Source organism: Hippopotamus amphibius, chromosome 8, assembly GCF_030028045.1.
Source record: "Hippopotamus amphibius kiboko isolate mHipAmp2 chromosome 8, mHipAmp2.hap2, whole genome shotgun sequence".
Lineage (NCBI taxonomy): Eukaryota > Metazoa > Chordata > Mammalia > Artiodactyla > Hippopotamidae > Hippopotamus > Hippopotamus amphibius.
Window position 1 is genome coordinate 68634649 of NC_080193.1, and position 17697 is coordinate 68652345.

Consider the following 17697-nt stretch of genomic DNA (forward strand, 5'->3'; position numbering starts at 1 on the left):
TACGCTCACCCTAATATTTAGCTGTTTACATAGCCATGTTGTTTTTGATTGTGGTTTCGTTCTAAAGAACTTTTATTTTAGCTACAGAAGCTGAAACTACATTTCAGGAAACAATCGAAATACACGTACAGAGCAACATTACATGGAAAGCAAATTATGCTGAAATACATCTACCAATCAACTTACATATTAATATTTTACGGATATGTTTTTTTAAAATCTCACAACTCATCTGTTTTGACTGATATGCACATTTTTGTATCTCTGTTAAATATTCTGGATCTACTCTTACAACCAACATACTGCTAAGTGTTAAGGCCAATGTTCAAGTGTTAGGGCCCAGTAGACTTGTTCTAAGGCATAATTATCTTCAGTATTAAAAAAAAAAACACAAAAAAACCCCTAAGATCAATTATATTACAGTGCCACAATGCAATTACATGCAAATCTACTTGGCTGGCTGTAATAGCCAACTGACCTGAAACTGTACATGAATCTGGTCAAATGAAATCTAGTTATTTTCAATGTCCAAAGCAATCCAGCTATTTTTTAAGCAAAAATTAAGCAGATTATCTATAAAAACATAATACAGCTTCCTAAAATATAAAAGGCTTCTTAATATATATATTTATAAATCACCTGATTTATTGATCATGTCCAAAGTCTGAATTAGTCTACATAGCTTTCAGAGAGATGATCTTGTTTTGCTTTTTGCTTATTTTTATTTTTGGCTATAGGCATGACCTACCAATGTTGTAATCTTACCCAAATTACACAGAGTAGACAAAGCTACCTAATTTAAATTATTTCAAAGATGGCCTAGGAAAAAGTTGATGTTGCTCTAAATATCCTCATTGGAAAGGGTTTGTGCCAGAATCCCATGATCTGTTTTGCTTACTCAGTATAAATTCAAGTTCATGTCACCCACCAAAAATTCTTCCTTCTATAACCAGATGGATTGACAGGGTGTGTGGGATCCTGAATGCTCAAAACTATCATGTAACTCCATTTTCTAGGGCTTTGCATGATAGCATAAAATTCTTATTTCCCACAAAATCACTGATGTTTAATGCATGATCTCTATTAGAAGTATGAATTTAAAGAGTCAGCAGAACCCAGTAGAGGCAGTTAGTTCTGACTCTCAACATGTTCTCTGATTTCCCTCCTGTAATTGGTTGAATTGTATCCTCCCCAAATTCATATGTTTAAGTCTTAACTCCCCAGTACCTAAGAATGTAACTTTATTTTTGGGACAGGGTGTTTACAGAGATCATCAAGTTAAAGTGAGGTCATCAGGGTAGGTGTTACTCCAATATGACTGGTGTCTTTATAAAAAGGGGAAATTTGGAGACAGGCACACACACAGGAGAACACCATGTGAAGGTGGATGCAGAGATTGGGATGAGGCTTCTTCTACAAAACAGGAATGCCAAAGATTGCCAGAAAACCACCAGAAACTAGCAGAGGGACCTGGAATAATTCTTCCTCATATCCTTCAGAAGGAAGCAACCCTGTGGATACCTCGATCTTAGTCTTCTAGTCTACAGAACTCTGAGACAATAAATTTCTGTTGTTCAAGTAAAAAAAAAAAGTCAACGTATCTATCGTTTTTCATATTGTCCAATACCAATGGCCTGAAAGATTTCATGTTGCTTTGAAAGGTGACTAGCTTTCAACATACCAATGTAAAGAATTTGGACAATTTGGCTTATTTGCAAAATTCTGAAATACATTCTACATTTATTAGTAAACAACATCCTGCTTGTCCTTTTTTTCTCAAATGTCAGGAACAGAAAGATTTTTTTTCATGAGAGAAGTTTGAAAAATAAAACATTTTTATTGTAGTAGGTTTCTTTTTTCTTTTTCTTTCTTTTCTTTCTTTCTTCTTTTTTTTTTTTTCCATTAAACTGCCACTGGTTTAATGTAACTGTTGGCCAGGACTGTACTAGAACAAGACTATATTGCTTTAAGCTTCAAATCTGAAAAGGCAAAAAGGCAGTGATGCAAAGTAGAATGCCCAGGTACAAAAACCCTTGAGGCACTCTGAGTCTCTGTGTAAGTAATTCAGAGACATCTGGGCCTTATTTACTTTGCACCAGCAATGAGGTAAGCATGGTGCTTTTTGTTTTATTTACTGGCCACACTGCGTGGCTTAAGTGATCTTAGTTCCCCGACTAGGGGTTGAACCCTGCCTGGCAGTGAAAGCGCTGAGGGCAGGCACACCTACTGCTTAACTAATAACAAAACTTGGGCAACGGGTATCAACAGAGAGGTACTTGGGCAGAGCAGGTCAGGAGGCTGCAAAGGTCCGCCACTATGTACTGGAGTAGGTCCAATATTTGGATAATGTGTATATGGAATACAATAAATAAATTATACTTGTGAGAAAGACATATTTATCTACATAGCTCAGTTTTTTAAAGAAAAACTTTAACCAAACACAACAATTTTGACTACCCAGGTGGATTCCAATCAAAGCTTTATCATGATCTTATTTCAGACAAAGGAACTCTGATCACAGTCATGGCCTATGATCCTGGAGGGACCTCAGTGAACACTTCTATAACTTGGCCACAACTGGTCTGGACCCATCTCTCCCCACCATCCCTGTCACCTGTGATCTTTCTATTATACCCGAAGGCTTAAACTACTTCAATGGCTCCCTGTGGCCCAAAGCAACATCTTCCAAAGGTAGTACCCTGGAACACTAATCTCATGACCTAGCCTATGCAAAGAAGGGAGTTTTTTGCAAGGGAGATATCGCATGCTATCATACTTCCTCTTGGAATTTCAAATGTGCATTACCCTCTTTATCTTAATGCCTCTGAGTAGTCTCGCAGTGAAGAAACCTGACAACTATTTAATCCATAATTTCCAAATTTATTTGACAGTGGAAAACTTATGATTAGTATCTTTTAAAATCAACATTTGGGGACTTCCCTGGCTGTCCAGTGGTTAAGATTCTGCGCTTCCACTGCAGGGAGCACGGATTTGATTCCTGGTCAAGGAACTAAGATCCTACATGCCACGTGGTGAGTCCAAAAAAATAAAATAAAATCAACATTTTGTGGAATCTATTTTGGAGATCTCTTTAGCAAGGCACTAGAGCCCTAATACACTGGCCTCGATCTATTTTTCTTTTTCAGTCTCTCAGTTGCTCTCAATTTTGCCCCCCAATTTCCTTATCCTAAGCATGCTTTGCACAAAACTCCATATTTCTCAACCACACGATGTTTATACATCAGTGCCTTTGTACATTCTTGACTGCCCTGAGAACCAGCTCAAAAAGAACTGTGGAGTCTTCTCAGACACCTCTTACTCCTCACCCTTCTGTCTTTACACTTTTAGTACTTTGCTCATAATGCCATTATCACATAGTATGATAAGATACTTTGTCTTAGTTATGTTTGTACTTCCTAAGTCTGGTATAGTGCATGGCAGTAACAAGTGTTCAGTAAACGTGTGATGAGCGAATCTACAAGTGTGCATTAGTGAGCAGACAAATGGGCATGAGTGCCTCACACAAGTGGTATTATAATAGGCTGCCATTAAATTACCTTTACAGAGGAAAAAGGAAAACCAGTGAACTGACATCTACCTTGTTTCTTCCTCAATATGTACACTAACCCCACCCCACCCACTCCACTGACTGACAAAAGGTGACTACACAGATTATATGGAATAACTTCAAAGAATATCTGTGGAACTTTAGGCTGGTGCAAGATGGTTGAAAAAGTCGGGCAACCTAGCTTACGTTTTTAAGTGGCCTTCAGCCTTTCGCTGTACATCAGAGGAAGGAATGGTTAAAAGTCAAAGGCACTGTGAGGAGTGGAAAGGAGGGCAGAAGGCAGGAGAGCAGCTAACAGATGCTAATCTGAGAAATCTAAGTTGGCATCCTTGTCACTCATGATCTATTACTTTAGTCAGTTACCCAATCTGATTCATCATCATCAACTCTGCCATCATCACCTCTGAAGGTCAAAACACTGTGCCTTTAAGAGTCTTTCACTTTGTACGTGGAAGCCTCTAAATACAGGAGTAAAGAAGGAACCAGCGATGTCTGGGATCCTGTTCTCATAAATGCTGACAACTGTCCCATTTGGTATGTTCAGCATTCTTTCACAAAGCAGGCATCCAACAAATATTTATTGAGCAGTTACCATATGCCAATCCCAGGCCAGGAATAGACGATACTACTCTCTTTCCACCTGCACAATTCTTGGCATAGTCTTCAACAGACTCTTGATGGAATATTTGGGCATGCAATGTATCTTAGAAAGCCTAACTTTAGAAAAAGTTTTCTATCACTTATAGGGCTCATTTAAGTAGTTAAAAAAAATGTAGTGGCATAAAAAAACCTGTCTTTCCTATTCTGCCCATGAAGAAGAGTGCAGTAAATCAAGTTGCCCTCAGAATGTGAATGAAAAAGAGAGTTATGAGAGGACTACACCACTCTGGGCCATCATAGAAACCACTAACAGGCTTTTGAGATGAGTGTTGTGATTCTCCTGCAGCCTGGATCCACTTCTGTGGTTGGTGAATCCATCCTCCACAGTCCTGCTCCTGCATGGCTTGACAGAGCTAATCACATAGAGTATTTTTTTCTTCTCCATCATGGTGAATTTCAGGATGCTTTCTAACTGGTGCACCAGGAAAGACATGTTGAAACTCCCTGAATGGTATTAGTGGTAGTTGCTGTTTCCACTTAAGGATGTGACTATTCTGGGTACCAGCTGGTGGCAGAAACCACACTGAGAACACCATTATCTAGTTTTCTTCTAAGGATCTGAGAAAGGTGGACATCTCATTTCCTTTCATGTCAGCTGTGACTTAGGTATGACAGATAGTATTAGCCTCACTGAAAAGCTTGGGCAACGCAGGGATGAGTGGTTTCATGTGTTGAGGTGGTAACAGATGAGGACAACCTGTTGAGGATTCTTCCCACCGCACTACTAATTAGCTAATAGACTGGTGCTGAGAGAGAGGAGGCTCAGGCTGCTATAGGACTCTGCTCCCTGCTTTTCTGTGGCTGGCCTTCTTGTCAGTTAATTAGCGCTTCCCATTCAGAATGGGGAGCAAATTGGAAAGACACTCACAAACGCAAAATGTGTCACCCCAGTCTGAAAGCGCAACTTGGGGAAGTAGCACATTTGAACATCTTACCTAAGCTGGACCGAGTGTTCGAACGTTCAATTATTGCTCTCTTGCTGGGATTATTCAGGACAGACCTCTTAGCAAGAGAAATGTCAGCTGTCACTCTTGTTATTGATATCCTATGAACAGGAACACAGAACAGAACAAGCCAGTAAAAATGTTGTGGGGCTCTCCAAGAGATTTATAACCACAGCACTTAATAACCACTTTACATACACAGTTCAACCACAGTATAATAAACATTGGCCACAAGTATTTTTAAATAGGCTTTGGCTAGCATTACAATACAGGCAGAGCAGAATGGAGGAAGGTTTTTGGCTATTTAACGAAAAAAGATTCTAGGAAAAACGCAGCTCTTCCTCCACTATTGTCTGCCTTGCTGAATTCTCTTTATAATGAGCACCATACCAGGAAGGAATCAAAACATATGAATAAACCATGCTTTTTCTAGGAAGCAGCAATACAATTTCCGCACAATTCACAGTTGCTTTGCTCTTGAACAAGACCTTCAGAATGGCAAATGTTCTGCCCAGGTGCATCAATCCTGCTCATCAAAGGGGGAAATCCTCTTCTAATCATCAAAGGCAATCGGCTGTCTTGCATTTCTGGTGCTCAATAGTTAAAGTTAACTCAAAGGAATGTTTCATTTCTAAGAATATGGAAAATATGGTTTCTTTTCTGCAGGCACAGAATTCTTCAGCATATTTGCATATTACTTTGAATGCATATGGTGGGCAGTAATGAGACACTATTGCTGAGGGCAATGTAAGGACTGTGCCAGAATTTCCATAAATTGGAAAGTATCCTACAGTCATGCAAGACAAGAATAAAGCAGAGACACTGCAAAGGAATGGAGACAGGAGTCTATCTGCAAATGAGAATCTCTGGAATTTACAATTTTAAAATTCTTTATTTTAAACTGGGATTGCTCAACTTCAGATTATGGTCTACCTGCAGAATGCAAAGAATGCCTCTCTAAGCCAGCTACTGCCATTGTGGGCCCATCTTCGTTCCTATCTCCAGCGCTTGGCAGAGTTCCAGGAAGGAGACAAGAAGAGTCCTGTCCTTTCCCTTTTATGCTCACGGCACTCATTCCCCCCACTTTCAAACTCCTCTAGGGGGTGGAGCAGGGAAAAGAGTAGAGTTATCAACAATTATTGAGTCCTATGTCATCTCACACCTATTTGGGGACAATACTGTCAGCACCCTCAGGAGACTCTTCACCTGACTTGAGGGATCTGAATTCTCGGGGAGAATTTAAAATAGTCCTTTTCATAAATGGCTGGAAATAATTTCTTTAAAGCAACAAGCTGTGCAAAAGTTCTGGTGCCATTTTAAAGCAAAGTACTCCTTGTCTGTGGTGTTGTATATATAAGTTATAGGTGGTCAGGAAGTTTAAAGATTTTTAATTCCTTAGAGTTTTTCAGGCTCTAATAAATTATTTGAGGCATCTTCAAATTGTCTTCTGCAGAAATCAAGAATTTTGTGAAATACCTCTGGGGCCACTGAGAACATTAAATGGGGGCTGAGTCAGCCAGGAGGGCCCCAGCTTTCCCATTCTCAATGCCAGGCAAACGCCCCTGCAGTTCTGCTTTCTACATTGAGGCCTTATCTATGATTTCATTGTAAGAACTTGTTCAACTGTTAAAAGATATTGAAAAAAAACTGGTCTGTACAACTTCATTTTATCAAGAGGAAAAGTGAGATGCAGAGAGGAAGTTACACACGGTTACTTAGCGTCTAAGAAGGTCTAAAGTACAGGCCCCCAAGCACCAGGCCAGTACTTAGTCACCTGACTCATAACTCTCTTACAGTTTCAGCTTTCTTCTCCAGCAACCCCGAATCTCCTGATACCAGCCAAATCATCAAGTGCAGATCTTGGCCACACACTGAGAGATGGGCAGGATCTAAATCAGGTTACAGTCAGTGAAGCCCACATCTGAGTCTCCATTACTCAGTTGGCTGCTGCACTTGAGGTATGAAATCTCACAGGTAGTTTTGTGGTCATTGCTCCTTTTACCTACAGAATAAGATTTGCTTGTTTATTCTTGCGTTTCTGGGTTTTTTTGTTTGTTTGTAGTTTTAAGAATGGAGTTGCTGGGTAGAAACATACAGTCAAGTTTCAGAGCAATTCAAATCTATGGCTAGAGAAAGTGGGTTGGTTTAGGGACAGAATTCAACCTTCTAGAATAATGACTTTTAGAAGGCCCAAAGATTCTATTCTGCTTAGGTGAAAATCAAATTTTCTAGTTCTATGCTAGCCAAAGAGAGACCCTTGGTTCTTAAAACTTGAAGGGATTATCAACAGATGTGCACTCTTATTTTTTCTGGGTTTTAAAACACTTTTACAAAGCCATTTTCAAACACATCCAAAGTTTTACCAAAAAACAAAACAATAACATGTATACAGAAAAATGGAAAGAAAAAAAAAACCTGCTTCATGTATTCCAAAAACAGGAAAAGGTGTGGACAATAAAGGGTTCTTCTTTTATTGGTCAATAAAATACCAGCTGATTTGTTAATATGTTATTTCTTAATAAAAAATATACATGTATGAAAGACCTCAGGAGAAGACAGACACAGCTCCAGAAACCCTCCAGTAAGACAAAGCAGGAGTTTTTATTGTCTATGCAAAGATGCTTATTACTGTTATCAAAATCAGACACCAAATCCAAACGTTCTTGTTGTTTAAAAGGCTCCCCAGTAACGTAACTACATTCATCATTAAAGGCTACTTAGTTTATACACTTTATTTTTACTTAAAATGATACCCTTTCTACTTCTTTTCTTGCTACACTCATATCCTCTAGTGTCTTTTAATACTTCTATGTATCATGTTTGATATACATCTCTAAAAAAGTTCCCTTGGAAACTTCTCTGTGACATAGTGTTAGTAATTACTAGCCTGGGGATAAAAGACTAACAGAAGTTCATTTCCCCAGCAGACTGGGTAAATGTCTCTAAATCTAGTAAATCTGAACCCTAAGTGTTGCTTATTTCTGGTTTGGAATTCATAATTTCTGCAATCCATCATGTGCTATGAGTATTAGTTTTCTGTGATTTTTCTATGGAAAGACATTACACTCAGGTGAGACACATTCATTCAAAAATAATTAGTATTTCCATGTTGATAATGGAACAGCTAGATATCATTCTATACTCTATCCTTGCCACATCTAATATGCAACCCTGTTAGTATATTAGTTTTTAAAAAACTCGTAGTCTTCACAAGGGAAAAACATTCCAAAGATCAAACAGCACACTGTCAGGAGGACAGGAATGGAAGGCATACACAGAACGTGGGTACTCTTCCTGGATCTTCATCTTGCTGGTTGCGTGACCATGGACAAGTCACGCCATCTTTTGAGCATCAATATCAGAATCAATGAAGTGGTGACAGTAGCTCTGCTAAACGATCGTGCAGGACTGTCATTAGGGGCAAACCAGGTAATGTATAAAAGTGCTTTCTTAAGTAATTATTCATCGTGTCCTATGTTGATAGGCATATAGGTCGTGTATACAAGGTAGTTACTGGAGATTTCAGACTTGAAGGAGATGGTTTCTTTATATCCTATCCTCAGAAGTTAGCAGTCTACCGTGAACTCTCCCAATCTTGGGGTCAGACGTTGCAATCAAAATCTGCTGATTTAAATACTCATATTTGGCATTAAAGCATTCAATTAATTATCTCTAGTGCTTGAGTGTCCACCGATGAGCTTGCATTTGAATAGACAGTAGGAGGAGATGATAAGAGGATGATACTGGTTATGAAACCAAAGATACTGCACTGTTCTTTTCTATTTGTTGACTGCAATTGCAAGTTGTTTTCATTCTTCCATGTCTGGGCTGCTTTGTGATAGCATCAGCTGCTGCCATTTCCTTTTATGAATAAAGACTACTTCGAGTCTCACTAAATTATATTCTTAGACTCCTTTCTTCAAATTCTTTCTCAAATCTTTTTCTTTTTTTTTAAGCATTCCTTGGCTAATAAGCTTCAGATCCTATTTATAGTTCATTTAGGACTTGGGCCATAATCATGTCAGTTACAAAGTGTCCTATAACTGCCATAGAGCTGATCTGATCCAGATGTCAAAAAGCCTAAAGTTACAACTTTGTTGGGATTTGAAATGATCAGCATAGGTCAACAAATTGCAACTGGTTTGACTGCTTGCTGTTCAGCCTATGAATGGTAGATTCAAACAGCTGAACAAACCTCATCTGAAAGGATGATCCCTGATGAATGTCTGTGGTGTGAAATGAAGAGAGAAAAGCTCCGGGCCATTGTGCATCCACTGTGTCCCTGCCAGGCTGGTGCCACCGTAGCAGCTCGTCAGGCTCACTTCGTTTCTGGTCTGTGCACAGGAACTGTTACTGTGTTTGGAGATCCACATGTACAGGGGTTCCCTCAGGAAGTATTTAGTATTGTGTTTTTCATTTTTCTTACATAGATTCTAGTTAGGCCCTACAGTAGCAATAAAATTGTAAAATAAGCTTTAAACTGATTCAAATCATTTCTAAGATATCATAAAAAAAAATAAGCTTTTAATACTGTAATAGTCAATGCTGGATTTTAATCCAATTTGTTGAATTACTTTTTAGCCAAGATCTGAAAAGACAGTATTGAAGAAGAGAGCCTTTTAGCCATTTTTTTTTTCCTTTTTTGGCTCTTTCTGAAAAAGAAAAGACTTGATCCTGTTTTGTCTAACCTACTGCATTCATAGCCAACAAAACACTAAGTAGGTTTCCATTAGAACATATTGTTTACGTGGTGTTGCTGTGCAAAAGCCCGCTGTGTCATTGTTCTCTTGGCTTGTTTCAGTTAAAGGCTATTTGTTGTTTTCTCTCCTTTTATTAATTGGTAAAACACAACGCAGCACATTGTCATGGCTCAAAATGGAAGGATATTCCCCACACGGCAGACGTCAGAGTCATTTTCCATCCACGTGGCACATCTCTTCTTCCTTATCAAAGTCTCTGTATACACTCACCCAATGAACTCATTATTGTTTTTCTGCTGCACGGGCCTCTTCTAATTTGAAAGCAAATCCGCTCTCCTACTCCCACCTTTAATATCTAGCTTTCTCCATTTCTAATGAGTTTTCTTCATTTCTAATACGTCTTCAGGTATTTGCATGTGGTTATTTTTACACTGAGTGCATTCTGCATTGTGAAAAGGCTTAGTACTTAGTATTGAGTCAGTATGGACTTTTTACTGTTTCTCTGCAAAATACAGAAACTCTTTCCAGATTTTTTTCACAAAACTTGAATGATAAGATCATCCAATGGTTAAAAACTGAGCCATGTTGACAATGGGTCACAGTGGGGTAGGCTACATACAAAAGAAACCAATCAAATAGCAAGGTAATTTCTAGTAAAACAAACCCAGAACTGAACATCAAAAGAAGTACCATTCCCTACAAAACAGTCATTTTGGGAGGCTTATGATGAAAACATTTCTTGCACTCTTCTTTTAAGGAAATTCAGTACTTTATACCTTCATACGATACACACACATGCACGCACGCACACGCACAATTCCCAAATGACCCGACCCAAATTGACCAGTGAGGCACCACATTTCTCAGAAATATTCTATATTTTCATTGGTTTTTTTCATAAACATAAGTTTGGTATGAATGCACTAACAAGTGAGAAAATAAAGACTAACACATACATTTAAGTAAAACAAAGGGATTATTTCCTTCTCAAGGTCCTTTTCCTTGAAGGGATTCAATGCTACCCATCCTAACTTCATATTTTCAGAACACTTTCATTATGTACTCCCCTGAACACTGAGTAAACTTTTAATTAGGGAACATCTGCAATCACCAGAAACATAGATCCACGAATCAATTTATCATTCATGTTTGGTTAAAGGAAAATAAAAATACAAAAGCATCCGTATGTCTCACCTCCCATCAAACCTGTGCTTCAGGAAATCAAAGAGGGCTTTCTGCATCATGTCTGTGACCTTTGCAGAGGTGAGAAAAAAAAGAATGAGGCAAACACACGCAGAGAGAGAGAAGTCAAAAGTGAGAGAGCTGGAAGGGAAGGGCACTCTGACGGAGCAAAGACCTGATCGCAGCCAGTCGTCTGGTGGGGGAGGGACAGAGCAGGTGACCGTGGATGGAGTTTTTCATACTTCACCACTTGCACTTATTCAATTTCCCCCCTTTGGTTCTCCTCCAGGGTGCAGAGGAGTGAACCAGCAGTGTTCACTATATCCCAGGCAAACCCTCATCTCATTTTAGGGGACAGAACTGCCTCCAGGAGACCACGACAGGCTGGCTCTGTGCGCAGGTGCAGCCTGTCCTTGGCAGGCCTGAGTGGTGCTGCCTCCAGAGAAGAGCAGCTAGAGCTCCTCAGGCCGGCCCTGGGCTCTGCCTCCCGCTAGTCTGTGCAACTTGGTGGAAATTCCCCACGCCCAGGGCTGAATTTCTGTAGACCACTCTCCTGCTCTTCCTCTGATACTCCCTACGGAGAAGGGGAGGGGAGGAGAAGGAGCGAAGGGGGAGAGGGAGGGCAGGGGAGAAGGAGATGAGATTCTTAAATCTGTCTCAGAGAGGCTTATTAATTCAGTCAACAAATTCCTCTTCTGTGCCAGACATCGTGCTAACTCAGCGGGAACGGTGCCTTGGAGGTCGCCCACCTTCAGATTTTAACGTCCTACCCCACTTACTCTTTTTTTTTTATATAAATTTATTTATTTTATTTATTTATTGGCTACATTGGGTCTTTGTTGCTGCACACGGGCTTTCTCTGGTTGCTGAGAGTGGGGGCTACTCTTCATTGTGGTGCGCAGGCTCCTCATTGTAGTGGTTTCTCTTGCTGTGGAGCACGAGCTCTAGGTGCGTGGCTTCAATAGTTGCGGCACATGGGCTCAGTAGTTGTGGCTCATGAGCTCTAGAACACAGGCTCAATAGTTGTGGCGCACGGGCTTAGTTGCTCCGTGGCATGTGAGATCTTTCCAAGGCAGGGCTCAAACCCTTGTCCCCTGCATCGGCAGGCGGATTCTTTACCACTGCGCCACCTAGGAAAGTCCCTACCCCGCTTACTCTTATCCATTCTGGCAGAAAGTCAAAATGGCAACATCTGAAATGCAGTAATCTAACTTTTACTCTTTTCCTTCTTACATTGTTTAATTGATCTCTGAAGGAGCTCATTACTATTTTTAGTGGAGTGTTTTCTCCTTTTATACGTCCTTTAAAGAAGCAGAGAAATGTTTGGTGGAATATGCCATCGTCTTGAGCAGCCAGCGAGGTGAGATTTGTTGGTGCTTTCAGGTGAGGTTTGCTGGCAGACTGCCTTACATGTTCCCTTGTGCTGCTCATACTTATTATTTCTAATAGCCATGGGAACAGTTGAGACAGATGAAATCCTTTCCTTTGAATTGAATGCTGAGCAAACCTTTGACCAGAACTTCCCATTATAACTACTTTGAGAGAGTTATTTCTGAACACTGTAATACATGAAAGACGAGAAGTGGGACGGAGAGGGAGGAAAGAGTGGAGGGCCCCATGCTGTACCTCCTGCCTTCAGGAGCTGAGGGCTGGCTCCCTTCGGGACCCACGTGTAAGCAGAGCCCGAGGAGCCAGTTCTGAATGGCTGTCTCCCAGGTTCTTGATCGAGAACTGAAGCGTAACAGACTGGTACATGTACCTCATAGCCCTTCAGTGACGGCCCCACTAACACCACCGGCCGCATGGATGGCACAACATCGTAGGGAGGGATGTGCTCCGTCTGAAAAAGATGATGGGACACGTGTGACAAGGGGAGGGTCAGCGCACCTCCTCCACAGCCACAACATTCACAATCCTCAGGTCAAATGAGAAATGATGACCACAGGTCCCACCAAGGAGGCTCCTCCCTTATTTTATAGCCATTTGGGTCACTGAAATGGAGCATTACAGGCGTGTATGGATAGAAACCTTCACCGTAGATTTAAAAAGGAAACACAACTTACCACTTTTTGCTTCTGTTTTGCTAAAAGACAACAATGAGAGCCATATCAAAATATGCAACCTCTGTCATTGTTAGCACACGATTGTAAAAGATGGAAGAACGTACCCATCTGTCCCTGTCATTCTCGTCATTTTCTGATTCACCCACTCTGCAGAGCCCTGCTCTACTACTTCATTCTGGTCGGGCCAATTTTGAAGACAAACCCCAAAACAGACAACTTCCTCCCCATGCGAATGACCTTATATCCTGATTCCACGTAGGGCGGGGAGGGTGGATTTCATAACAACACGGGCTGGGCCACCCACAGGCCGGGCCACCCACAGGCCATGGGCTATTCCCGTGCTGGACACAGCATGCAGCGTAGCTGAGAGCAACTTGGACAAATCAAATCTGATAAAAAGAAACTTAGAATAATAACTTGGATAATAATGATCATGACCTCACTCGCTCGTTACTTTTGGATTTGAAATTTTGGTTAACTATCGAAAAATTTCAGTGTTTTTTGTGTCCTTAAGTCTTTCTGCCCACTTTCCAGAATATTGACACATTTTTCCTACTATGTTGCTCTTCATTTCAAGTAATTTATAATCAGTTACTCCTGTTCTTTCTTGTTTGTAATAGCGGAAAGCTGCAATGCCCTAAATGTCCAACAAATGGAGATGAGGAAAAATATACTCAATATCTGATTAAAGTGGCTTTGTGGCCACCCAAGCAGGTCCAGTCCACTTGGGGACAACCTAGAGACCCAGAGTTTGGTTCAGAGCCCTGGAGATCAGAATTCACATGAACAAGGGCCCAGACACTCAGATCTGTTTCAGAACCAATCCAGTTTCCTACAATGATGGTAGGCCAGGATAGACCTTGTATCTGTCATTCCAAATTGGTAATCCTGGATGCCTTCATGCAGCATCAATTCTGGGGCAGAATGAAATGAGCCTATAGGAGTCGGGGAATGTGGCAGAAGAAAAATTTCTGCTTGAATACCTCCATAATTTCTAAACGCACAACTCCTGATTGGGCCACCACCGTCCCTTCATTACCATTAATTCCAGGGCTCAGTTCTCTGCTGTCCAAACAGAAATGAGGTCATCTGGGTCCAACCTTATTCTCTGCTTCAATCCTCCCCACCTCCACAGCCCAGGCTGTACCAACACATCCTAAAGTTTCACATGGAGACTTGAACAGAGCATCTTCTTGAGACTTTTCAACTTTTTAAAAACTTTTTAATTGGTAGGCCCTCACCATCTTAAAGTCTGCTGGGTTTCTGGGTGGCATGATGAACTTTCTTTTGAATGACTTATAAAATAGACGTCAAATAAGATTTTACAAAATTATATTACAATGATCTCTGAATTTCTAGTACCACAAGTACCCTTTAAATCAAATCAAATTACTATAGAAAGCAAATGAGCAATGAAATGTTAAGTAGAAAAATCTTTGTCAAATCTTTAAACTGCTTCCAAATTAGTAAAAATACTTGCATGCATTTTCATTTATTAAGAAAGGAATACATTCCATTAAACAAGTCTAAAACCCTCACCTGCTGATGTGGGGGTTGCTCGAAATGTCCCTGATACCATTTCTCCAAGACTTGAAGAAGAATTTCCACTGGATTTCCTAAGATATAGAAAAGAAACTTAAGATTCAGTCCCCAGATTCCTTGAAAATAGAACCTGAGAGTACAAAGCTTTCTTTGGCCTTAATCCTACTAAATAATTCAAAACATACCAAGTCCTGCTATAGAGAACTTCAAGGATCTGCCCAAATGTTTTCTTTGATCTCCTTTCTCAGAGAAAGTGGGAAACTAAGTAGGACCTGGAAATATTTTGTGAAAGTATCTCTCCTATTCAATGCAGAAATGAGGCCAAAGAATCACTAATAGGAACGTTCTTGTGAACTGCCTGCTTAACCAACACCGGTCACCAATGCGCTAACTGGATGCCAAATACAGCTCAGAACAAGCGATAAGACCTGGGAGAAGCACTTCTTAAAAGCAGTTATGTGGGGATCAGAATTAAGAACTGGCAGCAAGGATTTGGTCATGAATAATATTATGGAATGGAATGGAAGCTCATCGGCACTGGTTCCTGCATGTAGCTTGGGAAACTTCTCTGGAGCCCACCGGGGCCCTTAGGAGCCCACCTTCCCACTTCTCCAGGGTCCCCTCCTTCATTGTTGAAGTGTGGTCCCTAGAGTCAGGACAATGTGATTTCTCATCCTGGCTTTGTCGATTCCTAGCTGTGGGACCTTGGCACACCATATCACATCTTTATGCCTGAGTTTTCCCATCTCTAGAAGGAGAAAGTACACTTCAGAGCTGATATAAAGATAAAATAAGATCATGTCTTTGAGCTCTTGGTTTTACTCTTGTGCCTGTGGCAAAGTAAGCCTTTAGTTCAGAAGTATATAATAATGTCATGGAATAATAATAATAATAGAGTAACTTTGGCAATGGTGATAATAATTCATTGATTATTTCATTCACATATTTACTGCGTAGTCACTGTTTTAGGAATACAACTGTGGGGGGCAAAACAAAATTCCTTCCCTTATGCAGACAAATTCTAGTGGGAAATATAAGTATCAAACAGATGACTAGGTAAATATATAGCATTTCTGACAGTAATAAGTGCAACAGAGGAAACTGAGTCGGGAGAGAGATAAGAAGCAAGGGAAAAGAAGTGGATTCAACTTTAAATATGGCGGCAGGAAAGGGGTCATTGAAAAGATGATGTTTAACAAAGATCTGAAGCAGATGAAGGAGTGATCCAGTGGAAACAAAAGTGAAGGAAAGGGTCCAGTAAAAGGAAACAGCAATTGCAAAGGTCCTGAGACAGGAACATGTTTCTCCCAGTATGTTTAAGGAGCAGCAAGAGAGATAAAATGTCTAGAGAAGAAGGAATAAGAGGGATTAATCATTAATAATATTACAGGCACGTTATATACTAAAAAAAACTGACAATTAAAAGTGGGGCTGACACTGTACTTTTGTGATCTCCTACCACTATTTAAGAGGTTCCCAATATGACAAAAGCAAAAGGGCTCCTAAAGAACAGAGGAGTTTTTGAAACAGAAGAGGATGTAATGGAAAAAACAGGTTGAGGGTTGAGAGAAAGAACTGATTCTATTTTAGGACTTTCAAAAAATGGTAACACAACTTGATGCTTGGTGACAACCTAGAGGGGTGGGATAGGGAGGATGGGAGGGAGGCTCAAGAGGGAGGGGATATGGGGATATGTGTGTAAATACAGCCGATTCTCTTTGCTGTACAGTGGAAACTGCACAACACTGCAAAAGAATTATGCTCCAATAAAGATCTGAGGGGAAAAAATGGTAACATATCAAATCAGTGCTTCAACGTAGGCTCACAATATATGCATGCTCAGCATGATTCTGACTTCTCCTCTCAGGCTTTGCTTGCATCCCTGGGACCTTTAAAGACCTGCACTCTGAGATCTTTGTGGCTATTTCATGAGTTCACTAGAGGTTAATTCATCTAAGCTGGACAGAGTCTTGCCTGCATTACCAAGTGATGGCAGTGGCCACAACAAACCCTGGAGAAGGGGCTACTAGTTCTGCGATGGTATCATACGTGCCATGGCATTCCATGCCCACTTGAAAGAGAGTCCCTGAAAGTTAGCCGAGAAAAGCCATGATGCCAGACCCCCACTCACTGTGCTGGGAAAGGATGCCCTACGTGACTCTCACGGAGGAAGGCTTAGGTTCCCAGGAGGGTTTGCTGAAGCCACAGAAAACAGTCTCCAGTGCAGAAGTCATGCTGATTCCAGGGGCCTCAGGCTTCAGCACACAACTGGGAGAGTGAACTATCTGAAACCCCTTTGGTCAATTTCAGAAACGCCTTGCACACAGAAAAGTAGCTTTCACTTTGAAAGCATACAGTTTTTACCTAACAAGCAAACTTGAAAGTATCATCTAATTTTCCTATCCACCCCCACCCAAAAAAAAATTTAGAGAAGGGAAGGAGCCTTACCCTCCGTGAAAACGTCCTCTTTTCTGTTCCTGCTGAATCCGTATGTTCTCCAATCTAAGCGGACTTGGGATGAAGCCAATCTCACAGCCTTCTTTCACCAGCCTTCCTATCCACCAATCATTGTTGTATTTCTGGAATGCAGGAATAAAACTGCTATCAATAGTAATTCACTTGCCTCCACATTTATTAATCTCCGGGGGCGAAAAGAACAAAACACTATATTATATAACATTATACTCTACTATATTATATATACCAACACTATTCATAGTATATTATACTATATAATATGTATCGGGCCTTTTATCTAAAGGCCCAGATTGTAAATACTTTGGGGTTTGCAGGCCATATAGTCTTAGCTGCAACTGCTGTTATCTGCTATTGCCGTGTGGAAGCAGCTGCAGACAAAAAGCAAACAAGTAAGCATGGCTGTGTTTTAATACATTTTTTCTTTCCAAAAAAGGCAGCAGGCTGGTTTCAGCCTGTGGGTCACCGTTTGTCAATCCCTGGGCTAACGTTAGGTCTTAACATTTGGATTCCTTTGGTCCTTGTCAAGAAGCCCGAGCCAATTCTTAAGGAACAGACTTTAT

General features: G+C 40.6%; 1 protein-coding gene across 6 annotated transcripts in view; it reads right to left on the minus strand.

Annotated features, from left to right (window-relative positions):
- Positions 1–17697, minus strand: part of CACNB4 (calcium voltage-gated channel auxiliary subunit beta 4) — a 126948-nt gene that overhangs the window by 24323 nt on the left and 84928 nt on the right. For 5 of the 6 annotated variants that reach the window (XM_057745450.1, XM_057745451.1, XM_057745449.1 and 2 more), the window contains 6 exons: positions 17108–17238; positions 14657–14733; positions 13118–13137; positions 12814–12894; positions 11067–11125; positions 5164–5273 (listed from right to left, as the gene is read on the minus strand). In XM_057745450.1, coding sequence (XP_057601433.1) covers positions 5164–5273; positions 11067–11125; positions 12814–12894; positions 13118–13137; positions 14657–14733; positions 17108–17238 — 478 coding nt within the window. Of the gene's footprint in view, positions 1–5163; positions 5274–11066; positions 11126–12813; positions 12895–13117; positions 13138–14656; positions 14734–17107; positions 17239–17697 lie in introns of those variants that run through there. The other variant, XM_057745454.1, reaches the window with a different exon arrangement.